The 27,084-nt window shown below is 38.7% G+C and overlaps 1 protein-coding gene across 1 annotated transcript; it reads right to left on the bottom strand.

Moving 5' to 3' along the window:
- Positions 1-9,167: 9,167 nt before the first annotated feature.
- On the bottom strand, positions 9,168-25,948 carry LOC306860962 (alpha-2,8-sialyltransferase 8E-like; the record flags this gene model as incomplete). The annotated part of the gene is made up of 6 exons (XM_079402985.1): positions 9,168-9,642; positions 12,428-12,511; positions 12,602-12,714; positions 20,384-20,528; positions 25,712-25,798; positions 25,878-25,948. The coding sequence occupies 6 exons, from the start codon at positions 25,946-25,948 to the stop codon at positions 9,168-9,170; spliced, it is 975 nt and encodes a 324-aa protein (XP_079259111.1).
- Positions 25,949-27,084: the final 1,136 nt, after the last annotated feature.

Genomic DNA, 27,084 nt, shown 5'->3' with positions numbered 1-27,084 from the left:
GGGTCCGAGTAAAACATCAGGTCATGCAACAGACTATCCTGTCTCTTTGAATTTAAATCTATATTTATTCACACCGGCTCTTGAAAACCTTTATGCCAACACACTTGCCCGGAAAAAAAGCGGGGATGAATTTACGTGATATTATATTAGTGGGGGGGACACATCCCCTGAGTAATCTATGCCCCTGATTGAGAGCATAGGTCGTAATTTAGATATATTTTTAAGATGGAAAAATGCAGTTTTACAAATGCTAGAAACATGTTTTTCGAAGGAAAGATTGCTATCAAAAAGTACACCTAGGTTCCTAACTGATGAAGAAGAATTTACAGAGCAGCCATCAAGTATTAGACAGTGATCTAGGTTATTACATGCTAAAGTTTTTGGTCCAATAATTAACACCTGATATCTTCGAAAACCAATATTCAAAAAACAGTGTTTTAGATTTATATAAAACATGTTTATTATTCCTTATGAAACAATGTTTTATAAGAAAAAAGTTCTTTTTTAAACAATTTAATATTGTATTACGTAAATGACTATTCAGGCTATTTATAAATAAAATTAATGAAATATTACAAAAAAAAGTACAATAAAATATTCTGATTACACGATACATGGAAAAAATACACTAATTCAGACAACAAGAAATCATGATTTAAGACACTTTTACACAAATTATTATATTGTTATGGACTGTAACATCTTGCACTTTACAAAGAGTAACAAATTGTTAAAAATAATTAAAAATATAACCATTTGGGGGAAAATAACTGAAGAAAATACTCATTCGTTAACACAGTGATTTGCCACCATCTACTGGTGAGTTTAGTTTCATATTTAAAAACAACAACTTATTTTTCCTCCATTTCTTATTGCAATGTTCAAAATGTTAAATATAAATTGTTATATTTTGAATTGAATTGAATAATATTATATATGCATTTATAATTACTTTAAATGCATTCATATCACCCATTTTTATTTAGAGGTGGACTTTCAAATTTTGAAAGTCCACTGAAAATATCTGGTGAATGTCAAAGATATAATTATTGTCAACATGCCAAAAGTGGTAAATAAATAATAATAATAATAAAAAAACACTATCCTTGCTCAAGGGCACCTCAGTCGTGGTATTTATGTGTCCTCCCACCGGATCTGAGACTCGAACCTGCAACCTTTGGATTAGAAGTCCGACTCTCTAACCATTAGGCCACGACTTCCCTACTTTGCCCATGACTTTTTGTTTATTATTCATGCAACAATATATTACTGTTATAGTTTTTATTAGTAACCATTACTATTTAGCTGATAACTTTGTCTAGTGCTCATGATTTGTGAAAATGTAACTATACTGAATGACATGGCATAGATTTCTGTTTTGTTTGCGTATTTCATTTCATTATGTAACATATTTGTTCTACAGATCTGTGAACTAGATACTGTTTTTGACAGCGTTGATAACTTTTCTGACGGATATTATATTTTTGCGTTTCCCTTAACGAATCCATGTCCATGGGCTTATTTGATTTTACTGTCGGTTCGAGTGCTGGCGATCACAGTGTTGCCAGATGTTGCTATTAAAAACGAAAAAAAATAAAAAATAAAACAAAATTATTTCATATCTTTTGCAAACAAGATAAGATTAAATTACCCTGAACTGCAACTTCTTTATTAACTTTCTAAAGTGTCAAATTAAGTGGAAAAGACAAGTCTTAAAACGCTTATAATAGGTGGATCTCAAAGAGACTCGTTTATTTCATCAGCGTCTCGCAACGATAATTTTCACGGACGCTACAATTCTTGCAAACTGTCTAAACTGAATTACATGTCATGCAGACATTCATATGAGGAGTTTAACAGCAAATTAGTCATTCTGAGAACAAATTTTATTTTTGAATATGAAACATTTTCCAAGGTCCGGACCTCGGTGGCCTCATAGCTGGCTACGGGCCTGACTGCTCGTCACTGAAATGTCCTCTCATATAAATAAATGAAAATGGGTCTGAAGAACACCACCGGCTGCTGAGGTCTGATTGGATGGAGGACTTTGAGAGTTTTTATGGACATTCCAGTGCAGAAGGTGTAGGCAAAGGCGGGCACAGCTAGGGATGCGTTTCCGTACACACTGACCCGCTACACCAACGGATCCGGATTCTGCTCCAGATTTTTGTATCTACAGACACACAGTTTGAAATAAACACTCTTAATCATTACAGACATTCAGAGCTGGGTCGATTACTTACAAATTGTAATCCGTTACGGTTTACAAACTGCATGACCAAAATTGTAGTTAGAAGCCTAACGTAATCCATTACATTACACAATGTAATCAGACTACTTTTAGATTACTTTTGCAACTCGTCTTTCGCATTGATTTAAATAGAATAACCTTGTGCCATATTTATGAGTTTAATGAAAATGTTGAAACACTTCAATTTTTACATAAACCTGAAATGATTTGTGAATCCAGTGGTCAAATGCTGTGAAGCACCAGACTAATGACTGATCTCTGAATGAATTTTCACAAAACTGAAGACTTTGAGTGTATATACGTGGCAGGCTATTTTAGAAAGGAACCTTTGAAATATGAAAAAGAGTAATAAGGAAGAATCAATAAATTATGAATAAATTATTGCGGTTGTGTAAAAAATATGCAATCATGTAATCAATAAAAAAGTAACTGTAGTTTGATTACAAATATTTTCCAATGTAATTTAATCTAATTACAATTACTTAATTTTTGGAATCTGATTATGTAATTACATGCAATCAGTTACCATCCAGCTCTGCTGACAAAACACGGTAAATGTGTATAATGTTTATTTGGTAGGCCTAACATTTTACAAAATGCTAACATTAATGGAAAATGTTTATAGCATTTAATAATCTTGAATGCAGTAGGCCTAATGTGAATAAATGTCTAAAAATGTCAAAAACTATTGTTTTTGAAAAAGGAATCATAAAATGCACTGCGCATTTATAAAAATGATATTAACTAAGATTAAAACATTGCTCATTACTTCATGACTGCTGGATTGTGACCAGTGACTACTACGGCGGTCGAGAGAGCTCAACTTAAGAAATAATTTAAGAAAACGCATGCAAATAGAAAAAGCAACAGCAAATTAAGAAAACATCTTCATCAGTTTGACAGCACATGTTCTGCAAATACACACAACACAACCAAATTCAGAAATGCACTGCAATTATTCACAACAAGTGCTGTCAAACAATTAATTGCATCCAAAATAAAAGATTGTTACTCATGTATGTAAATCAGATCTGAAAGAAAATACAGTGTGTGCATAATTATTAGATTATATATTTTCCAAGCACATTTTACCAATTCTAAAATCACATTAATCTTAATAACTACTATTAATTTTGTATGTAATCTTTTATAAGTGATATATAATTGTTAATGAGGGCTGGAAATGAAAATTTATATTTAGACGTGCATCTCCACAGTTTTGAGCGTGTTAAGTTCCAGGTTGTTAAGACTGCACCAGACAGCCAGCTCCTTAACCTCCTGTCTGTAAGCAGACTCGTCACCGTCCTGAATGAGGCTGATGACTGTGGTGTCATCTGCAAACTTCAGGAGCTTGACAGAGGGGTCTTTAGATGTGCAGTCGTTGGTGTAGAGAGAGAAGAGCAGTGGGGAGAGAACGCAGCCCTGAGGAGCTCCAGTGCTGATGGTACGGGTGTTGGATGTGTATTTTCCCAGCCTCACTAGCTGCTGCCTGTCTGTCAGGAAGCTGGAGATCCACTGACAGACGGAGGTGGGCATGGAGAGCTGAGTTAGTTTGGGCAGGAGGAGGTCTGGAATGATAGTGTTAAAGGCCGAGCTGAAGTCCACAAACAGGATCTTCACATAAGTCCCTGGTCTGTCCAGGTGTTGCAGTATGTAATGCAGTCCCATGTTGACTGCATCGTTCACAGACCTGTTTGCTCTGTAGGCAAAATGAAGAGGATCCAGCAATGGTCCAGTAATGTCCTTCAGGTGGGCCAGCACCAGTTTTTCAAATGACTTCATGACAACAGACGTTAGAGCCACAGGTCTGTAGTCATTTTGTTCTGTAATTTTGGGTTTCTTTGGGATGGGGATGATGGTGGAGCATTTGAAGCATGAAGAGACTTCTCACAGCGCCAGTGATCTGTTGAAGATCTGTGTGACGATGGGGGCCAGCTGGTCAGCACAGGATTTCAGACAGACTGGTGTAACACAATCTGGGCCTGGTGCTTTTTTCCTTTTCTGCTTCCAGAAGACCTGGCGCACATCGCCTTTGCTGATCTGAAGTGCAGGTGTGGGAGAGAGGGGGATTGCTGTAGGTGTTAATGGTTGTGTGGAGAGGTGTTCAGAGCGGGTGTGGGGTGTTTTTTCAAACCTGCAGGAGAACTCATTCAGGTCGTCTGCCAGTTGTTGATTCTCCACAGTGCTGGGGGATGGTGTCTTGTGATGATGATCTCTTTCAGACTTTCCTCACTGATACTGAGTCGCTGGAAGTGAACTGAATCCTCTTTGCCACTCTGATCTCCTTTTCAAGTGTGTATTTGGCCTGTTTATACAAGACTTTGTCCCCCTTCTTGTAAGCATCTTCTTTGGCCTGACGGAGCTGTCTGAGTTTTGTAGTGAACCACGGTTTGTTGTTGTTTTAAGTTAGATGAGTCCTGGTAGGAATGCACACATCTTCCCAGAAACTGATATAAGATGTTACAGTCTCTGTGAGCTCGTCCAGATCATTTGCAGCAGCTTCAAAAACACTCCAATCAGTGAGAGAGAAACAGGCTTGTAAAACCCGCTCTGTTTCATTAGTTCATCTCTTTACAGTCCTTAATACAGGTTTAGCGGATTTCAGTTTCTGCCTGTAGGTCGGTATAAGATGAACCAAACATTGATCACAGAGTCCTAAAGCTGCTCGTGGTACAGAGTGATATGGATCCTTTATTGCTGTGTAACAGTGATCCAATATATGACTGTCTCTGGTGGGACATGTAACATGCTGTCTGTAGTTTGGCAGTTCACAGGAGAGATTTGCTTTATTAAAGTCCCCTAGAATGATTAAAACAGAATCCGGTTTGTTGAATATATTTAATGTTAATTTACAGTTTATTCAATTTCTGTAGCCTATTCAAAACACATTCATATTTTAGAAAATGTAGTTAATATTTGCATCATTAGCCTAATGATTTATCTTATAAACCCGCGACCCACCCACAAATAATCAGAATGCATTTTTATTACCCTACCCACCCGACACAGATATTCGCAGCACCTGCGGATATAACCGCCATCCGCGCATAAGTGCGTTTGGCACGCAGGGAGCGTTTTCAATTCATTCCTATGGAAGTTGAGCTTAAATGCTTGCGCAGTGCATTATGGGATTGAAAGTGGCGCAGGGAAAGCGTTGAGAGCGTCAAAAAGTCTGGGCATTCCTCGACTTTATGCAAATATGGAGCGGGCGACAACCAATCGCTGTGAAAAGGAGATGAAGAAATGCAAACAGGGTGTAAACAGAGTTTTTAGAGGCATGCCCTGCCCTAAATTTGACTAAATTTGCCAGCGGCACTGACACTGTAGTGGAAACGCACTGTTAGCTTCTTCCCTACCTGTGCGCGGTCATGTGTTCTGGAGGAGGCGTGGCTTTGGAGAGTGATTTGCAGGGAGGGTGGGATCTTTTGCTTTTTAAAGCTATGCTTTTACAATTTTTCTCAACTGCTTACATTTACAAAACTCTACACACAAATCCAAAAATTGCGCACACAGAATGCTAAATGCCTCACATCTCTTGCAGAATTAAGCACTGCATCCAAAATTTCACAAACATCTCAAAAGCAAACATTTGCAAACACCTTTGCCATAATATTAATTCCTGTTAGATTTTTGTGTTACATAGAGAATTGTATGTTGTGTTTTGCAAAAAGTGTTTTATGAAATTGAGAGTCAAAGGCCGAGAATTATGTTTTTGTAGATTTGGTGTGCGTTTCTGTTGTTTGAGTGTCAGCTTTCAGAAATTGTGTGACAAGTAAAGATTTTGTGTGTAAGCACTTGAAAAAAATTGTAAAGCTAGTTAGCTATTGCTAATCTCTCCAAAGTCGGCTGCGCCAAATTTAACAATACTTCTAAAGCATTTATTAATTTCAGTTCAGGTTTCACTTAAACATTTAATGTAACTAAGTTAATTTCAACATGTACTAATACATTATTAAAATCAAAACTTCCTGCTGAAACAAAAGACACCATCACAAAATTTGTAATGGATGTACTGGTTATGATGGGAATTGTATTAGTTTTAATGGAAACAGTAAAGGACCCTGTGCCAACTGGGTGAAGATGACACATTGAGGTCCTCAGCAGATAAGAGAAGGTTCACGCGTGTAACTATAATACACTACAGCCACGAACGGTTAAAACTATTCAGACCGCAGATGTTTCAAAGCTGCTGTAAATAAAAGCAAGAGAATGCTCATCAGTTGAATTCTGTTTTAATACAAAGAGTTCAAAGTCTCTCTGATCTTCTGGTCTGTGGATGAGCCTCGGGTTCCTCTTTCAATGTGCATCTATAGGATTTTCTGGTCCACGGAAATTACTCTGTTTGAGTACATAATTGTGGTCAGTGAGGAGCAAGGTATAATGGGATGTGTTTACCGTATGACGAAGCCTGCGCTGTCAATCTCACGGCCACAGCTGCTGTTCTTCAGAATCCCACCACTGCCGACCACAGCACACCGACCCAGACGACGACCACTCCAGGGGAAATCTTGCACACACGTACACGTGCACACACACACACACTCTAAAAATACACACACACAGCCACGTTTCGCTGGAGCACGGAACAAGGAGACATAGGAGATTCTTCAAAATACAATATCTTTAATGATATAAGCCACAAGGAAACATGGAGCACTGGACAAACACAAGGAAACACAAGGCTTAAGAACACTAGGAAATGAAACGAGGAAGAACTGAAACAGGTGAGGAGTAATTAAACACAGACGAAGACTAATGAACTAATGATGGAGACTAAATGAGGACAGGAACAGGAAAAAACAAATATGGGCATAAACACTGGGACACAGGGAGCACACAACACAAGCCTGACATGACGCCCCCCTCCGGAAGGTGAGTCCTCGCGCCATTCAACATCAAAGGGGTGGGAGGGTGGGCCTCAGGACAGGCAATGGACGGGTGGGATGCCTCCAAGGCGGTCCCACATCCAGGCACTAGAGCCCTGCACAGTTCCCCCGAGGAGGCGGTGTCCGCTCACGATTCTCCCAAGGCGGCGGTGCAAGCTCACGAAGGTTATCTGTGAATCTGTCTTTGGTGGCTGGAACAATAGTTCTGCCCGGACGATAACGCGGAGCCATATAACTAATATCAGTAATACGCAGCATGCACGATACAAGGAAATGATCAGTAACATCGTCACTTTGAGGTACGATATCTATATCAGTAAGATCAAGTCCATGCGATATAATTAAATCTAGCGTATGATTAAAACGATGAGTGGGTCCGGTGAAGTTTTGCTTGACTCCAAAAGAGTTTATTAGGTCAGTAAACGCAAGTCCTAACGCATCATTTGTATTATTAACATGAATGTTAAAATCTCAGACAATTAGCAGTTTATCGACATTAACTAGTAGATCTGAGAGGAAATCTGCAAATTCTTTTAGGAAATCTGCATATGGCCCTGGCGGTCTATACACAGTAGCCAGAGCAAGAGATAGGAGAGATTTCTTTTGCATATCTAACAGTGTAACATTAAGCAGAAGTATTTCGAATGAGTTAAACCTCCTGTATCCTGTTTTCTGAGTAACACTGAGAATATCACTATATATTGTTGCCACACCGCCGCCACGACCAGTCTGACGGGGCTCATGTTTATAACAGTAGCTTGGTGGAGTAGACTCATTTAGACCAAAATATTCATTTGGTTTCAGCCAGGTTTCAGTCAGGCAGAGTACATCAAAATTATTATCTGTGATCATTTCATTTACAATAACTGCTTTGGGTGCGAGTGATCTAATATTTAGGAGCCCAAAAATAGTTTGTTCATTTATTGTGTTTTTCTGGTTTAATCACGGTCAGATTTTTTCCAGATCCTGCATTAAATTTATATTTTGACCTCGCTATTCGGGGAACAGACACCGTCTGGATAGATACTTCTATCTTTTAAGTGGGTAGAACAAAAGTCATCATAGCAGTTATTTGAGAGTTGGTTTACTAGTCAGATGGAGCGTAGCGTCCTGGAGATGTTGTCCGACAGGAGTTCCGCTCCGACTCTGCTGGGGTGCAGGCCATCAGCACGGAAAAGCCTAGGATGCTCCCAGAAAAGATTCCAATTATTAACAAAGAGCAGTTTCTGTTCTTTACACCATGACAATAACCATTCGTTTAAAGCAAACAGTCTACTGAACCTTTCGTGTCCTCGTCGATACGTGGGAAGCGGTCCTGACACGATGATCGTCGTCGCGGGCGATGTGCTGCGTACCGTCTTGAAACCTTGAATTCCCATAAAACATTCCCCTCGTATCTCTTACTCATGAAGACAACCACAGTCATAAGACTAAACAATGGAAAAATAATATAAAAAAACAATATAAATGACTAATCAATTAATGAATCAATGAAACTTGTATATAAACGGTTAATATGATTATTATAAATTATTATGCTGGAGCGGTTCCAGGGTGAGTGGATATCCAGGGCTTAGCCCAGAGACATCCATGTATGTGTCAGAATACCCCATACCCCTAAACCTAACCCTACCACATGTAGTTACCTTACATTACCAGTGCTTTCTTAAAGGGTTACTCCACCCCAAAATGAAAATTGTCACTAATCACTTACCCTCATGTCGTTTACCCGTAAAAGCTTTGTTCGTCTTTGGAACACAATTCAAGATATTTTTAATGAATTCCGAGAGCTCTCTGACCCTCTATAGACAGCAAGGTTACTACCACGGTGAAGGTCCAGAAACGTAGCAAGGAGATTGGTCAAATAAACCATGTGACATCAGGGGTTCAAACATTTTTAGAAATTTAATGTAAAACAAAAAAGTTAAACAACACAAATTTATGGTTGCTCTCTTAATGAAAAACACAGTTTACATTAGAGGTTCCTTAAAACCTTCAATATCTAATACATTTTATTATGTCTGCAGATGTCAGCTTTCATCTGAGGAGCAGGGCTGCAGGTGCAGTGTTAGCGCCCCCTGGCTGTGGAGCTGCAGAAGCCGCACAAACTCCTCCGGCATTTTGTGCATGCGTTTGCTCGGTCTTCTCAGGTCATAATAATGATACGGAACCGGACTATCATGCAGGTCGCTGTCGAATGGCCAGAATCCGTACACGTGAACATGCTCACACAGTTCCAGTGCCGTGTTAATTAACATAAACCCAGTGGAGAGGCGGATCGACTTCAGGCCACGCCCCTTCCAGAAACGGTCCAATGTCTGCAGGTAATACGGGCTGAAGAACGCTAACGGCTGCTGAGGTCTGATTGGATGGAGGGCGTTGAGAGTTTTAATTGACAGTTCAGTGCAGAAGGTGTAGGCAAAGGCGGGCATAGCAAGAAAGGAGTTTCCGTACACACTGACCCGCTCCACCAACGGATCCGGATTCTCCTCCAGGTTTTTGTATCTACACACACAAACAGAGTTTCTAATAAACACTATAAATATCTACTGACAGAGCACTAGATAATCAAGCACGGTGAAAAGGTTTCATTTGTTAATGTTAAATGTTTATAGTAATCTTGATTAATGTTAATGTCAACAAACACAGAAATTCAGAAAATTAGTATATTAATATTTGAGTAGTGTTGGCATCTAGATTGTGACCAATGACTGTACTGTTAATGTGAAAACGTCTATTTGATTACGTCATTAACTGAATTTTACCGTACATTTCTGCCATATGTACATCAATTTGATATAGTCATTACCACTGATAAGCTACTACTAAATATATTGTAGAAACTAAATTTTCTGTAAAGCTGCTTTGCAACGATTTGTATCGTGAAAAGCGCTTGCTACGTTCTCGTTTTCATCTGTTTTTGATGATAATAAAATGTAAATTCATACGTCCTGGGACATAACAGCACTATACAAATAAACTTGAAAAACTTGAATTAAAATGGTTTAACTCTGCAACATTATGAGAACTAGTTTACTAGAACTAGTGCTGTTTATCTGTAGAGAAAAGATTTATTAACATGCTTGTTTTAATGTTTAAATGCTTACAATTGAGCAGAAATACAAATACAGTAGACTTCACTGTAAAAAAAAAAGTATGTTTTAAGAGAATACTATTTCAGACTTTCAACTGAAAATGTTACTTTCCGTTATTTTATTCATAATTATTTGTGAAATTTACTAGCAATTTCTGAGTGAAAATTGTTTCACAGTAAATCCTCCAAATAGGCCTTGAGGACCGGCTTCTATCAGTGGATCTGAAGGACGCTTACTTTCACATCCAGATAGCATGCCACCACAGTCCATTCTTGAGATTTGCATTCGAGGGAGTGGCCTATCAATACATAGTCTCAGCCTCAGATGTCATGCCCACGGACCGTTGGCTAAACGTCTGATGCATATTGCACACAAAAGTGGAAACACTTCAGGAGTTTTGAAGTCGTAATCGGATTGATTGAATTATACAGGATTTCTGGGAGATGTGTGTGTCGCGTTCTTTAACATTCCGCCTGGAAACAAAGATGCCGTGACGCCAAACCCCTCACGAAAGAAGAAATCCGTCGAATTTACATTGGTGATGATGAGCACTCATCAGGATCAACTAAACACTGGATTTTCAAAAGTATGTGAAATATTTAAAGTTTGCGGCATAGAATCTTTAAAATATGTCTGAGAGTTTCACACACAGAGTCTGTTATTGTGGCGACATTTTCACGGCCCGAAACGTGATGCTGAACGAAACGAACTGTGATTGGTTGTTTGACATGTCGGTCAAATGGCCTTAAGGGCGGCCCTTGGCCAATGAAAGCTGCCATGGACTCCAGTTGATTGCTGGAAATATCGGTTACCGGCAAAAATCCATGCCGATAGTTTTCCGGGTTTGCGTCCATTTTTGGGGAGGCTGAAAAGGGTCTGCTGTTATTATACAGTACGAGAGCGGCCTCTAGAGGTGGACATCACTGACACCTTGTGTTGTTTGTTTTGAAACGTGACAAGCAGGAAACTTCAGACGTGGATTTAATTGCAGCCGACAGAAAATCCTGCCGCCCCACAGTGCGCCATTCACATAGTTTTCCATTAAATTATATTAGTCTGAAATTGTTGTTAAATGTACAAAATGACTTCAACCTAGGCTGTTTATTGCACATTTTTCAGTGAAATGTTTGTCTTTCTGTGGCTCTAATGAAGTCTATATGCATCAAGCAGGGCTGTAATATAGATTGCACTTCTTTGCTCTGTTTATTTAAACACTGAACTTCAAACTCTACTTTGTTCATTCTTGAAGTAAACTTTTTCCTGTTTGGTGATTAAATCAATCAAATTTTAGACCGTCGCTTGAATGGAATGTGACGCGTCCAGTGTGTGTGTAATAATCTTCAAGTTGTCCTAGACTCAGCGCTGCACTTTTACCCAGTGTGTGACTACAATATGTTGTTATTTTCATTAGAAAAATGTGTGTGAGAGTATACATTCAATATCCATATGCATGTAATTTCGATGCTATGCCCTTTGTGTTGACATTTAAAGATGGCCATCTTTAAGCATGACTGTTGAAATTAAATAGTAACACTACAATAAGAGTCCATTTGTAACATTAAGATTAATGAAAGCTGGATAAGTATTGTTCCTTGTTAGAGTGTGTTAATCAATTTACTATTATTAATACATTTTTAAATGTTAAAGTTTCTTCTGTTAACAGTTAATAAACTATGAACTAACTTTAATGATCAATAATTAATATTCTTTTTTTTTAATTAATTTACAAAGTATGCTTCAGTTCTGTTTTTTTTTTTTTTTTTTTTTTTAAATAGTAAAGCGCTATTTTAGTTTTTGTTCCGTATCCATTTTAAGAACTATCGGTTGATTAATCCGTATTGGCCAGTGTGGTCGAACCTAGATATCGGTATCGGTAAAAATCCATCTTGGTCGACCTCTAGTTGAAACGGCTCAGATCTTACCTCAAGCGGTGGAAATACAAACCGGAAGGCCGAACACAACGAACGCAGTGCTGAAACGGGCTGGAGCTACATGAGGTGTATCAATTTGACACATTTACAGTTTGAGCAGGACCTGGCTAGTTTCCAAATCATGACTGTTAGAATTATTAGTTAGAAATAGCAATCACTAAAAACAAGAACTCATCTAATTAAGAGCTTAAACTCATCTGATCAATTCAAATATGAAACTTGCTTCTATAAATGCTAATTTAACTTTTGTTTATGGACACTGACTCTCTCTTAATCTGACTGGGGTTGATGGTCACCAGATCCGTCTTCAGTCCAACATCACTGTCATTAATTGTCGCCAAATTAAACCTGAAAGAGAGAAAACTTTGTGTTAACAGGGAGGATGCATGAGCACTGATGGAAGTGATGAGGGAGCAAGGCATGATGGGATGTGTTTACCGTATGACGAAGTCTGCGCTGTCAATCTCACGTCCACAGCTGCTGTTCTTCAGAATCCCACCACTGCCGACCACAGCACACCGACCCAGACGACGACCGCTCCAGGGGAAATCCTGCACACACACATAAAAATGTGCATCACTTTTGATAGTGTCAGGTTATCTCTGTTTTGACTTTGTTTTCAGTGTTCTGTTCCTGTTCGCCTGTGTTCCTGGCTACCTGAGTTCCCTAATTAGTCTCTTTGGTTGTCAATAAGTTTCGTTCTGTTAATTAACCCTGTTTAAGCCCTGAGTTTTCCTCAGTTCCTGGTCCATTTATGTTATATGTGGCTGTTGATTCCTAGTGTCCACAGCAGATTTATCCTTAAATACTATCTATTTGTATCTTTATCGTTGTGCGCTCGTTACTCCAGCCACCTAATGTGAAAGAAGATTGGACCTTACAGACGATTTAGTGGCTTTATTCTTAATTTTGTTTTGTTTTTAACCCTATATACAGGCTTTTTAACACTATGGACAGGCATGTTTTCCAGTAGGCCGGTTGAGTAGCAGTTCGATCGGCAAAGGGAGATCTCACCCTTCCCTTATATAAGGTGCTGTTTTTAAAATGCAGCACAGCGGTAACTGCAAAAGGCAAAAAATCCAAATGTGTGACGAATCGTGCATCTGCCAGCCCGGCATGAAAGCCGTGTGAACGTGCGCTGCACTTCTGCAGCTCTATCAAGTGATAAACTGTGCAAGCCGCTTGATCCATTCAGATTTAACTTGGAATTTTGTGTTATACAGTTTTGTGTTATACATAAAAGTTGCTGTTATATTAAATATTGGGGAATATAAATCACTTTCATAGAGTTTGTTTTCATAATTTCTGAATAAGTGTTAATTTCGTTAATGAAAACTATGATGAAAAATGTTTGTTGACAAGCTTTTTTTCCCATGGCTAAAACGAGACGATGTCGAGACGCAATAAGGGCAGTAAACAAACTGTGACAATACCAACGTGTAAAATCATTGACAAAAGACGAGACTAAAATGTATTCAAATGTAAAAATATATAACTATACCAAAAATACTTTATTTTTGTTTAGAATTTTTTTTTTAAATTTGACAAAATATTGTGGACTGCTGTACCAAAGCCACTGGAAGGCAACCCGGCAACCTTTAGCCAAAAAAGTATGTTGCAAGTATATGTATTGGCCATACAGAGGGAAAGAGACCAGAGGCCACTTTATGATTGGCTGAGGTGCCTCACATGATCCAAGTTAGCCTTTGTTTTTTTCCTCTGGTAATTAATACAGACCCTCTCATCTTCCAACTGTAAGACAATCTCTGGCTGTATGTGCCTCTACTCAAGCTTTTATGTGTGCAGTTGAGTTCAAATCCCCAAATCAGAGATCTCCGTTAAAAAGATACACGGTTACACTTTATTTTAAGGTGTATTTGCTACAGTGTAATTATACATTTAAGTACAGAGTAATATTAATTAACTACATGTACTTTCTATATGGTTAGGGTTAGGGTTTGTCTTAGGGTTACTTGCATGTAATTATGCATAGTTTGTTATAAACATTGTCATTTGGAATTATTGGAATAACTATTAGGAATTTCACTGTTAATTATTTTCTGTTTTTACCAGTTTTCATAATGTAGAAAGAGTGCATATCTTATCTAAGTATTTGATATTAATTTATATAAAAAATAGCCAATAATAAATCAGTACACATTATTTTTTTGGTTGGAACAGCAGCTATGATAATTTTTCTATTTGCTTCTCTGTTTTTGCCACGGTTTGGACATCCAGAGGTGACTAGGAATTACACAATCTTCAGTCTGGATCCAGCCCTTACCTCAGATGATGCCAACCCTGAACGAACATACAAAACCACCAAATTGTGCTACATGTTTGCTCGCAAAATATAATTATTAATAGTATTCACCGTTTGTTTTAACATGTCATTAACGAACTGCATAATTTTTACTGTACATTTCTGCCATATGGACGTCAACTTGACATTGTCACCACTAATAAGCTACAACTAAATATAATGTTGAAACTTTGATATTCTGTGAAGCTGCTTTGCAATGATTTGTATCATGAAAAGTGCTATACAAATAAACATGAACTGAACTTGAGAAGGTAAATAAACTGTGTATGAGTCCACATGATTTGTGCTTAATGGTAAAAGTGCAATACCTGAAATGTAAACACAAATTTCTCAATGACAACAATCATTGCGATTACAATTTTGACCAAATAATTTTGTTTTTGAAGTTGCTGCCACTGATTTGGATGAGCTCACAGATACTGTAACTGTCAGGATTCTGCCCTGACAGTCTTGTCTGTCTTGTCCCTGTTCAATGTTTCTTTGTTTGTTTTGTGTCTGAGCACATGGCTCTGTCTCTGTTTGTGTTTGCCACATGCTCCTCTGGTCCAACCTCCCTGTTTCCCATGGTCACGCCCCCTTGTTTAGTCCTTGTCTAGTCCTCGTTTACGTGATTGTGTCCACCTGATCCTCATGTGCTCTGCTCCTTTATATTGTACTCCTTTCCCTCATGTCTCTGCTGGTTCGTTGCGTGAGTTCCTTGTGTGAAAGAGAATTTATTGTCAGTCTACTAGTCGTATTGAGTAGTGTTGTTTTTTTGCTCTCCTTATCTGTCTAGCTTTGCATTGGTTCTCTTGAGGTTTATCAAGATTCCTTTGCTTTTGTTATTTTGCTCTAGTCTAGTTCCTGTTTTTTAATTTTGTTCTAGTTTTCTTTAGCCTCTAGTTTGGCTTCTTTTCTTTATTTTGATTTTTGTCTTAGCCAGTTTATATTCCAGTTAGATTCCTGGAATTTGCTTTTTGGTTCTTTCTTTTGATTTATTTGCTCTCAGCAGTTTGATTTTGGTTTTTTCCTTTTTAGTCATAGCATGTAGTCATAGATGTTTTATTTTGTTGCTTGTTATTTTGTCTTGTGGTCTTGTCTTGTTTAGTGTTTGTTCCTGTTCTGTGTCCTGATTCCCCCGGGCTGCCGTTCTCAAGACCTGGCTATCTGATTGGACTGGGTTCACTACAGCTCTAAGTGTCAATCACTGGTTACCCAAGCTGCTGCCTGATCTCCATTGATATCATTGACTGGTGTTGCTCTATCTCCTTTGCTCTCTAGCCTAGCTTGGTCCAGGTCTGACTTTGGTCATCCTCCTGTTTTCCAGCGGACTGCCCTTTTCTATTGTTTGGACTCACTTCAGCCCTGCTTATTTCAATCTTGTCAATAAATGTCACTCCCTTGATAATTCTGCATCTGGGTCTCTCTCTAGTATCTGCTGTGCCAAGAACCCTGACAGTAACTTCATATGTCAGTTTCTGTGAGGATGTGTGCATTCCTACCAGGTCACTCCTGTCATGTCATGGCAAACCACAGTTCACTAGGAAACCCAAAGACCTTTGTCATGCCAAAGAAGATGCTTAAAGGCATGGGATGTCTTAAAATCTTGTACAGCGTTCAACTAGTAGCTAAAACTCTGAAAAACCAGTTTTCAGCCAACGACCTGGCGTCAGTGCATATGACACCACCCCAACAAACAATTATTCTGTCAACAGAAAGCCTTCTGTTGCTGCTCAATGACATGAGCAAAAATCAGCCGCCTACAGAACACTTTGGCCTACAAGAGAAGCTTTTGCCTATGTTTTTTTTTTATCAAAAATACCAGAGCAAAATATAAATTTCAAATATTAACGTGTTAAAGACAAGTAAACAGCCAGTAATAAAATAGGTACAAACAAACCAATTAGCAATAGCATAAATAAATACAACTGAACCAAATTTAAGGGACAGAAACTGTAATTAAAAGTTTAAAAACATTGCATAGTTTTCTTTTCATAAATAAAATATAGATTAAAAGAACAAAAGAAAAGCATCCACTGAGCTTTACTGAATATCTGTAACTTCCAAAACGAAAAAGAAAATGCTCATGTACAGATCTAAAAATACTGTACATGAGCGTTTTCTCTCTCACCCATTTTTGTTCACTTAAACCATAAAAGGCTGTGTTTCTGATTATACACTGATGTAGTTTTATGCATACTGCACTTTAAGTGCACTTCCTGCACTTAAATAATTTTAAAATCACATTAAAATGTGAAATCAGGAATACCTGGTTCTTCAGAATTTGGAACTGGTTTTAAAATGGAACCGGTTTTCGATGCCCAACCCTAGTCTTCAGAAAGCAGAGATCTAAGGCTGATGATACACTAGGCGACTTTTTGAGCAATGTTGCTGGGGAACTTTAGGAAATGTGCTGAGACACAGGGCCCACGACTGATCTAAAATATGCAGAGAGAAATGTGTTACCCATTCTCAATGGGAAAGTGCCCAAGCAAAATTGCTCTAAGCTGCCCCATGTATCATCACCCAAAGAAAGCTTCAGGCCTAGATGGGGTTATATTAGTGTCAGGGGCGTAGAATTAGGGGGGGACGCTAGGGACATGTCCCTACCAATATCCAGCCACTACCAATCTGTCCCTAGCAATAATTTTGATCAAACAATTAAATATATGTATATGTTTTTGTCATTTCAGACGCATCTGAAACATCATATTATTGATATTACCTAACAAGTTAAAGTAAATACATTAGAAAACTGTGCGCTTTCAAGGACTCTCATTTAATACATGTGTAGTCACACACCAGACGAGAAGCGCAGCCGCGTTTAGAACAACTCACAGGTATTGCACTCAATTCAAGAAAGCAGTCCAAAACAGTTCAAATAAAAGCCCACTTCAGGAATGAACAAAGTTGTATCAATGAGTTTGAGATGGTGTTTGTTTGATAAAACAGAGCAAACGGAACGAGAAAGTTCGATCTATGCCTATTATTAGCTCCCTATATAAAGCATACGGACAGAAAGACAAATGTTGTGCGGAAAGATACACAATCTTTCAGTCTAGGATAAAGTCATGAACATCAACAATAATTTGGGACAACTATAATGTGATTTAAATTATTTTTTGTGGTAAACTATGTAAGTGGCACTCTGGTGCAGCAGGATTTGGATCATGAGTCCTGAGTCGCCGCGGACAGTCTTTAACTTTAAATTAATGTTGTTCAACTGAATGTACAAATCAAACTGTTAGCTGAAATATCCATAAAATAAAACACAACACTGATATAAGAGCGTGCAGCTTATCGGTCAATCAGATGCACATGAGTTTTGTTACTACAGCAACAGCAGAGTATTCTTTCAGAATCATCCTGGGTCGATTAATATTAAAATGTGTGATTAAGACACTCAGCGCTCTGATTCTGATGCTGTTGGTTCACAAAATCAAAATTGTGTAATTATTGTCTGTTAAACATACCATTTAAAAAAAAAAAAAAAAAGTAAGCTATATGAATTATAACCGGGGGAGGGGGGTTATGTCCCCACCAATGTCGAAAGCAAACCTACGCCCTTGATTAGTGTTATATTTCATGTACTGACCTACACAGTGCTTTGTGCAGAGATAGTATGTTAAAAGCGCATTTTAGTTCATATTCATGGTCTCCCAAAATAGCACAGAATTGAGAAAAATTGAGTTCTTAAGTTTATCTTAAGAAGTCCTAAAGAATTTTTTTTAGCATATTAAGTACAAAATTAGTGCGCAAAAATAGAGCACTTTAAGTAGTCTCATGTCACCACCTGTCGGGTCCCGCTATCGATGACAGCACATACATCGTTAAAGACGACAAGCGATCAATGATCGGGTAGAACCGTGTAGTCTGACATGTTCACAACAAGACAAGATTTTAGGAGTCAAAATCGCGTAATCTGGCACAGTGACTGTCGTAATTGATAAAGAAAAATCATATAGTCTGAACCGGGCTTAAGGCATGCCTTTCAGTGAATGGTCCCAGATGGATTTTTGCAGCTTGCGTAGAGTGGCTGCTGGTGAAAAACAATTCGGCATTTGTATTTGTATTCATTTATAAAGCACTTTTCAGGCTACACAGTAACTCCACAGTTAAACAGCTGAGATAATAAAGTAAATAATTAAAACAAGACAACAACAACATCGAGATAAATAACCCAGTAAGAGTTAAAATGCCAGGGAAAAGAGGTATGGCACTTGAAGGTACTTAACGTGAAGGATGCTCTAACCTCATAAGGAAGGCTGTTAACCTTGGGCCAGAGACAGCAAAAGCCTTTAGATTTAAGGCGCACTCTTGGGATCGTTAATAGTAATTTATTTGAGGATCTCAGTAATACTTTTGCATTATATGGTTTAAAAAGCTCTACCAAATATTCTGCCGCTGTTCCATGTAATGCCTTTAAAACATAAATCAAGACTGTATTGGATGCTGTAGTGCACTGGTAACCAGCCTAATGAAGATAACAGTGGAGTAATATGATTAGACTTCTTAGCTTTCATGAGCATTCTAGCCACGGCATTTTGTACTAGCTGGAGACATGCAATATGCATCTGACAGGTCTACAATAATAGCATTCACCACCTCACCAGCCCCATTCAAAACCCAGATCCTACCTTCCCGACACAGCAGAGCCCACCGCTGACACGGAGGCTAAAAAGAGGACTTCTATGTGCTTCCAGGGCAGATTTAGCATTAAAGATTCATCATAATCTATGTGTATTTTTATTGTTGTGAGCTCATTACTACAGACAGATTCAGATTCCTGGCCGGGATTTTCCTCACAATCTTCAAGAAACAACTGAAAACTCATCTTTTCCATGAGCATCGAACTGCCCCCTCATAAAACATCCTATCCCTTCACTTTTTCTGTCCGCTTACTATCCTTATCCCTTCATGTCCTAGTTTTTACTACGTTTTACGATGACTGAAAGCTTGTATAACCGGCACCGTTACGGTAAACTGATTGTTGTATTCCTCAGTTGTAAGTCGCTTTGGATAAAAGCGTCTGCCAAATGAATAAATGTGAATTTCTAAATTGCCTAAAATGTCAGAGTTTTGGCTCCGTTTTCCTGCAGCTGTGACGTTAAACCCAGAAGACTTAGTCACCAATGGGTTCCTTCAGGATTTTTCAATTCATGAGTGAAAAGAAGGCTGTGGTAAGCGTAACTTGAAAATACTTAGATGATTTGTTGTACAACATAAACTGCACACACTTAAAGGGATAGTTCACCCAAAAATGAAAATTCTGTCATTAATTATTCACCCTCTCATCGTTTCAAACCTGCAAGAGCTTCGTTCATCTTCGGAGCACAAATCAGGATATTTCTGATGAATTCTGAGAGCTCTTTGAGCCTCCCATAGACAGCAATGATACTACCACGAATTGTAAGTCGTTATTTTTTGTTTTCTTTGCACATGAAAAGTATTCTCATAGCTTCGTGTGGCTTGTGTGAAATGAGTCCCCACTGGTTTCAACAGTCAAAGTGTTGCATTTATGGAAATTTCACACACCTATACTGAAAATGCTAAATATGAAGCAGTTTATTTTTTAAACATGTATGTTTATACGAAGTAACAACATGAATTTTTGACAGTCCTCATACATTAAATGTCCAATATTTTAATTGCTTTTATCATTCTCTGCAGATCAGACCCTCTCGCACACTATGATTGGTTGATTTTAAACAATACCTGCACGCTATTGGTCAAACTGCTTTTCAGTTGTTACCTTCAGCAAGTACGAAAGCAACAGCTAAACAAAGCCAAAACCTGAACATTTTAGGTAATTTAGAGATTTCAGCTAGGACATGACCATGAAAAACAATCCAGCTCCAAACTATGTCAGCGTCAACAAACACGTAATCACACAGATTCATAAAATCACACACACACACCTCAGGCAGCATGCTGTGTAGGGTGTCATTCATTGTGAATGTGCTTATAGTGCTCGTCTCATACGGGATGGTCTGATTGACGGCTGTGTTTCGTTTGGTGTGGAGTAACAATCCGGTGGCGTTACAGCAAAACTGCAGTCTCATTCTGTCATAAACACACAGAGAGAAAGAAACAGTTTTACATGAGCAATCAAGCTTTATCAGTGTCATCAATGTTAAAATAACTGATCTCCGCATTAAAAGATATTTTAAAAGCTCATTAAACACAGCGACAGCAGATTTCTAGTTCCCAGTATGCTTTGCTTCTGACTGTTAAAGGAGAGCAATTGTTAAAAATAAGGTTATTTCATGTGTTTTTGCTCAATGTTAATATTGGGTGAAATCAGTTAGTATTAAATGTTGCATTATTTTGGAATTTAAACCGGTTTCTGGTCTGTCTTGTGCTGAAGAGTACAGCCTGTGGTTAGGCTAACGACTGACCGAAAACCATTAAGACTGTATGATACTTTAAAAAATAACGTCTGTGATTTTTACACTCAGATTGTCTCTCTGCTAAGTTCTTCAGTACATGCAGGTGTACTGGACTAGCTGTATATGAAATATACATAATATAAATAAATATAAAATGTATATTATAAAGTGTGCTATTAAATGCAAATAGCACACTTTAAATGAACTCTGGACCTTTTATCTGCTCATTGTAATTGGGATAATGAGGGAATAACACACACCTGGCCATGGAACAGCTGAGAAGCCAATTGTCCCATTACTTTTGGTCCCTTAACAAGTGGGAGGCACATATGCAAACTGTTGTAATTCCTACACCATTCACCTGATTTGGATGTAAATACCCTCAAATTAAAGCTGACAGTCTGCAGTTAAAGCACATCTTGTTCGTTTCATTTGAAATCCATTGTGGTGGTGTATAGAGCCAAAAATGTTAGAATTGTGTCAATGTCCCAATATTTATGGACCTGACTGTATGTGTGTATATACTGCATGAGTTGAATATTTTTATACACATGCAGTAGCATATCTTATCTTATATGTTAAGAAGTGTATTACTGGATATAAAGTGTGTCATGATATATAAGTAAATATATTCTCACAGGTTTTTCAATACATGGCAAGCAGCAATTCCTTATGTGTTATTCAATATACACCTTAGATCAAGATGGCGCCGCGTATGGCTGCTGTGGTGTGGAACGCTCCCGTACTTTTGTTGTTTTTGTTTGTTTGTTCTGTGTTTAGTCATTCTCTTACTGTCAGTTTTACCAGAGACAAACTACTGGACATAAGGCAACACACACCGGACAATTTTTTTCCGGTTTTTGATTATTCAGACGCTTTGTTGGATGTTTTGTTGGATGTTTTGGTCGGAGGGGCAGCGGTCCTAGTCAAACGCGCGCTCAGACGGAAAAGAGGGAAGCGTGCTGGTTAAGCTCCACGAACGCGGCTTCCGAACTGCGCTCCCAAGCATTCATCTAGCGAATCTCCGATCCCTTCCTAACAAAATGGATGAACTACTTCTCCTCACCCACACAAATAAGGACTTTTCAAACTCTGCTGCATTGTGCTTCACTGAAACCTGGCTGAGTGAAAACATCCCGGATAACATGCTTCATTTGCCGGGATATCAGCTGTTCAGATCAAACCGCATCACGGAGCTAACGGGGAAAACGAGAGGTGGTGGACTATGTTTCTACATAAATGAAGGTTGGTGTTCAGATGTAACAACTCTGAAGAAGATGTGTTCTCCTAATTTGGAGGCCTTCTTCATAAACTGTAAGCCGTTCTATTCACCCCGAGAGTTTTCCTCCTTCATTCTCGTGAATGTGTACGTGCCTCCGGACAACAGCTGGCCGAACACATATCTGAAACAGAGCAAAGGTACCCGGACTCTTTTTTAATCATTCTTGGAGATTTTAATAAAGCAAATCTCTCCCGCGACTGCCAAAATACAGACAGCACGTTACATGTCCCACCAGAGACAGTAATATATTGGATCATTGTTACACAATAATTAAAGATGCATATCACTCTGTCCCACGGGCAGCTCTGGGGCTCTCTGATCACTGTTTGGTTCATCTCATACCGACCTATAGGCAAAAACTCAAATCTTCGAAGCCTGTATTAAGAACTGTTAAGAGATGGACTAATGAAGCAGAGCAAGATTTAAAAGCTTGTTTTGACCTCACTGATTGGAGTGTTTTTGAAGCCGCTGCCACCGATCTGGATGAACTCACAGAGACTGTAACATCATATATCAGTTTCTGTGAGGATATATGCATCCCCACCAGGACATTCTTATCATTCAATAATGATAAACCGTGGTTTACTGGGAAACTCAAACAACTTCGTCAGGCCAAAGAGGACCCTTACAGAAGTGGGGATAAAATCTTGTATAACCAGGCCAGGAACAGACTAACAAAGGAGATCAGAGTGGCTAAATAGAACTACTCTGAGAAGTTGAACAAATAACTTTCAGCCAACGATCCGGCGTCGGTATGGACTGGTCTGAGGAACATCACCATGTACAAGACACCACCCCCACAGTCTGTGGAGAATCAACAACTGGCTGACGATCTCAATGTGTTTTACTGCAGATTTGAAAAGGCCAGACTGACACCCAGCACCCGCTCTGATCTGCACTTCACACATTCACCTTCCCCCCCTGCAACCCCCCTTACTCCCTCCCCCACCATTCTACCTGCGTTTAAAGTCTGTGTAGAGGATGTGAACCGGGTCTTCAGAAAACAGAAATCTAGGAAAGCTTCAGGACCAGACGGTATTTCTCCTGCCTGTCTAAAAGTCTGTGCTGACCAATTGGCCCCCATCTTTACACAAATCTTCAACAGATCTCTGGAGCTGTGTGAAGTTCCCCGCTGCTTCAAACGCTCCACCATCATTCCCGTCCCCAAAAAGCCCAAAATCACTGGACTTAATGACTACAGACCTGTCGCACTCACGTCTGTGGTCATGAAGTCACTTGAGAGACTGGTCCTGGCCTACCTGAAGGACATCACTAGACCCTTGCTGGATCCTCTTCAGTTTGCCTATAGAGCAAACAGGTCTGTGGATGACGCTGTCAATATGGGACTGCATTACATCCTGCAACACCTCGACAAACCTGGGAATTATGCAAGGATCTTATTTGTGGACTTCAGCTCGGCCTTCAATACCATCATACCTGACCTTCTCTCAGACAAACTGAGACAGCTCTCTGTGCCCTCCTCCATCTGTCAGTGGATCACCAGCTTCCTGACAGACAGGCAGCAGCTAGTGAGGCTGGGCAAACTCACATCCAGGACTCTCACCATCAGCACTGGCGCCCCTTAGGATCGCGTTCTCTCCCCACTGCTCTTCTCCCTCTACACGAATGACTGCACATCAAAGGACCCCTCTGTCAAGCTCCTGAAGTTTGCGGACAACACTACAGTCATAGGCCTCATCAAGGACGGTGACGAGTCTGCTTACAGACAGGAAGTTGAGCAGCTGGCTGTCTGGTGCAGTCTTAACAACCTGGAGCTGAACACGCTCAAAACTGTGGAGATGATAGTGGACTTCAGGAGAAACCCCCCTGATCTCCCCCCACTCACCATCATGAACAGCACTGTGACTTCAGTAGAGTCATTCAGATTCCTGGGCACCACCATCTCTCAGGACCTGAAGTGGGACAATCACATTGACTCTATTGTGAAAAAGGCCCAGCAGAGGCTGTATTTCCTCTGCCAGCTAAGGAAGTTCAACCTGCCTCAGGAGCTGCTGAAACAGTTCTACTCTGCAATCATCGAGTCTGTCCTATGTTCTTCTATAACTGTTTGGTTTGGTTCAGCTACCAAAACAGACATCAGAAGACTACAACGGACAGTTAGGACTGCTGAGAGGATTATCGGTGCCCCTCTGCCCAGCCTCCAAGAACTTTACACCTCCAGAGTGAGGAAAAGGGCTAAGAAAGTCACTCTGGACCCCTCACACCCAGCTCACTCTCTCTTTGTACTGTTGCCCTCTGGCCGGCGCTACAGATCACTGAGCACCAGAACAGCCAGACACAAGAACAGTTTTTTCCCCCAGGCCGTATCCCACCTGAACAACACATAACACACCCCGGTACTGTACATCTGTAAATAACCCATCAAACCTTTATCTGTACATAGGACACATGCACATTCACAGTTCTGTCTATGGTCATGTCTCTTTTCTGTATATTTTTATTTTTATTACTATTGTTATTCTTAATTATTGTATATTCTCTTCATTAGTGTTCTTTATCACCTTAATTATATGTTGTCTGCACGTTTGTACTTTCTGTACTGGAAGCTCATAACACCAAGACAAATTCCTTGTGTGTGCAAACACTCTTGGCAATAAAGCTCTTTCTGATTCTGATTCTGTAATATTTTAACACAACATTATTCTGTGTATTTTCAATATACAGTTAAATCATCTAATATATTGATCATTCATATATGACGGAATATATTTTCTTTGCATAAGATAATTTATTGATTATAAATATATGGAAAAATATGTTTGTTCCGTAAGGGTAAACAATAATGACATGATGTTTTGACATGATATTTTTTGGAAAATATACAAAGTCAGCATAATATTGTCTTTCAAACCCTTGTACTAATAGTAATTGTCTTTCCTCAAATAGTAGAGCATGGTGCTAGCAACGCCAAGGTCATGGGTTCGAGTCCCAGGGAAAGCAAGAGCTGATAAAATGTAAAAACTGTAACTTGAATGCAATGTAACTGTTTGGTTTGGTTTCTTATTTAAGAAAGGCTAGCGTCTAAGCCTTTCTTAAAATAACCACTGAGTGTTTTTCTGGGTGTGAAGAATATTTTCACTATGAAAAGCATTTTGTGTAATGGAAATATAACAAGGATGTTAAAGCTTTTTCAAGAAACCATCAATACCAATAAAGAACCTTTATTTTTTAAGAGTGACGAAGGGGATTTTGTGCAGGATTATGAATCTTACAAGTTACAGATACAAATACATCTGACATAAATACTGAATCACTGACATTTCAAAAGGACAAACCCTATCTGAGAAAATCATTACATCTTTCTACTCAACACAATATCATACTATATTAAAATATCTAGTGAAGTTGCATAGGAGATGATCTCTTTAAATTTGAGGTTTCACATGAAAGTGTTTCTCAATAACTTCAACTTCACTGAGAGCTGAAGATATGAAAGGAATGTGCATCATCAAGATATTCCTGTCTACTTAAATCACCACAATCACTTGTTAACATGTCATTGCATTAATTTGGACAAAGGCATCTGCCAAAGGCAAAAAGAAAGACACACAAACCTGTTCAGCTCACGCTCGGTCGTGTTTGATTTGTACGGGCAGTTCATAAAATCTGACAGCTCCTGTCTAAATCTCTCCAGTTTTATACTGAGAAGGAAACAAACACATTTAAGTTATCAGTCCTCTGAAACACAAAGAAAGCTGCTTGAGCTTGATTCTCACGCACCTTTTGGCCGGTTTAATAATGGAAAACTTGTGTCGGAGTTTAGCGCAGCGCAGCAGCTGAAGCGTGTCCATCGTCCCATCTCTGAAAGAAAAAAATACGTTTATTACTGCTGCTCATTAACCCTATAAAATATTTGATACACATTTCTAAGGCTCTAAATGATACATGATCAAACTTCGCGGTAGCCCTTTATTTTACAGTACGTGTACTTCCCTGGTACATGCATGGTAAATATCTTGTACCTACAGGCAAATAAGTGGTAACACAAGGTACTTACCTGAAGTATGTGTACATGGTAACAAATAAGAAACACGGCTGTACTTAACATGGGAATTAGTTTGTACATACAGACAAGTGTGGGTAAGAACGGTCACTTACAGGTAGTGCCCGTACATGGTAACTAATTAGATACTTTACTGTACTTGCTAATGTATATACACATGGTAAATATGTAGTACTTACGGACAAGAGTGTACAAACAGGCACGTCCTTACAGTATCCGTATATAGTAACTAAGACACATGTACATGATAAATATGTAGCACCTACGGAAAAATGTGCCATTATGTGGTAACAAACAAGACACATACTGTACTTGGTATACATGTGGTCAGAGGTGCAAAATACTTGAGTAATGTTACTTGATTACTTAAGTAAAAGTACAAGTAGTCAGTTTAAACTGTACTTGAATAAAGTACAAATTCCCAAAATAATACTTGATTACATTTCTGAAGAAAAAAAAAAACAGTACTTTTTACTCCTTAAAATTTAATTTCATCTTGAAAAGTACATTATATTTTTATTTGATCTTATGCACATTAAATATGGTAAACAGAAGCTCAAACATGCGTGCCTGATGTGAGAACCAATGATCACTGTTTGCATGCATCAAGCACACATATTTCTACTTCAGTTAGTTTTTTCATTTATATGTTTATTATTGAAATGTTGTTATATGCATGTGTCAATTTTATTTAATTTCTTTATTTTCTTAAATATGTGGGTATATAGTATTTATAGAGTTGTAACTTTTAGTTTTAGTTACTTTTTCTTATTTGTAAGTCGTTTTGGACAAAAGCTTCTGCTAAATGACAAAAGTAAGTAAAGTAAGTTATGACTTTCATCAGGTTCATGCTTCAAACGTTCACCATCAAATCTGCGGAAGCATATAGAGGTAGCAAAGTTTCATTTTCCCCAAAAATAGTTT

Source organism: Barbus barbus, assembly GCF_936440315.1.
Source record: "Barbus barbus genome assembly, chromosome: 41".
NCBI classification, from domain to species: Eukaryota; Metazoa; Chordata; class Actinopteri; order Cypriniformes; family Cyprinidae; genus Barbus; species Barbus barbus.
The sequence above is the reverse complement of the archived record's forward strand: the minus strand, read 5'-3'. Positions and strand labels throughout refer to the sequence as shown.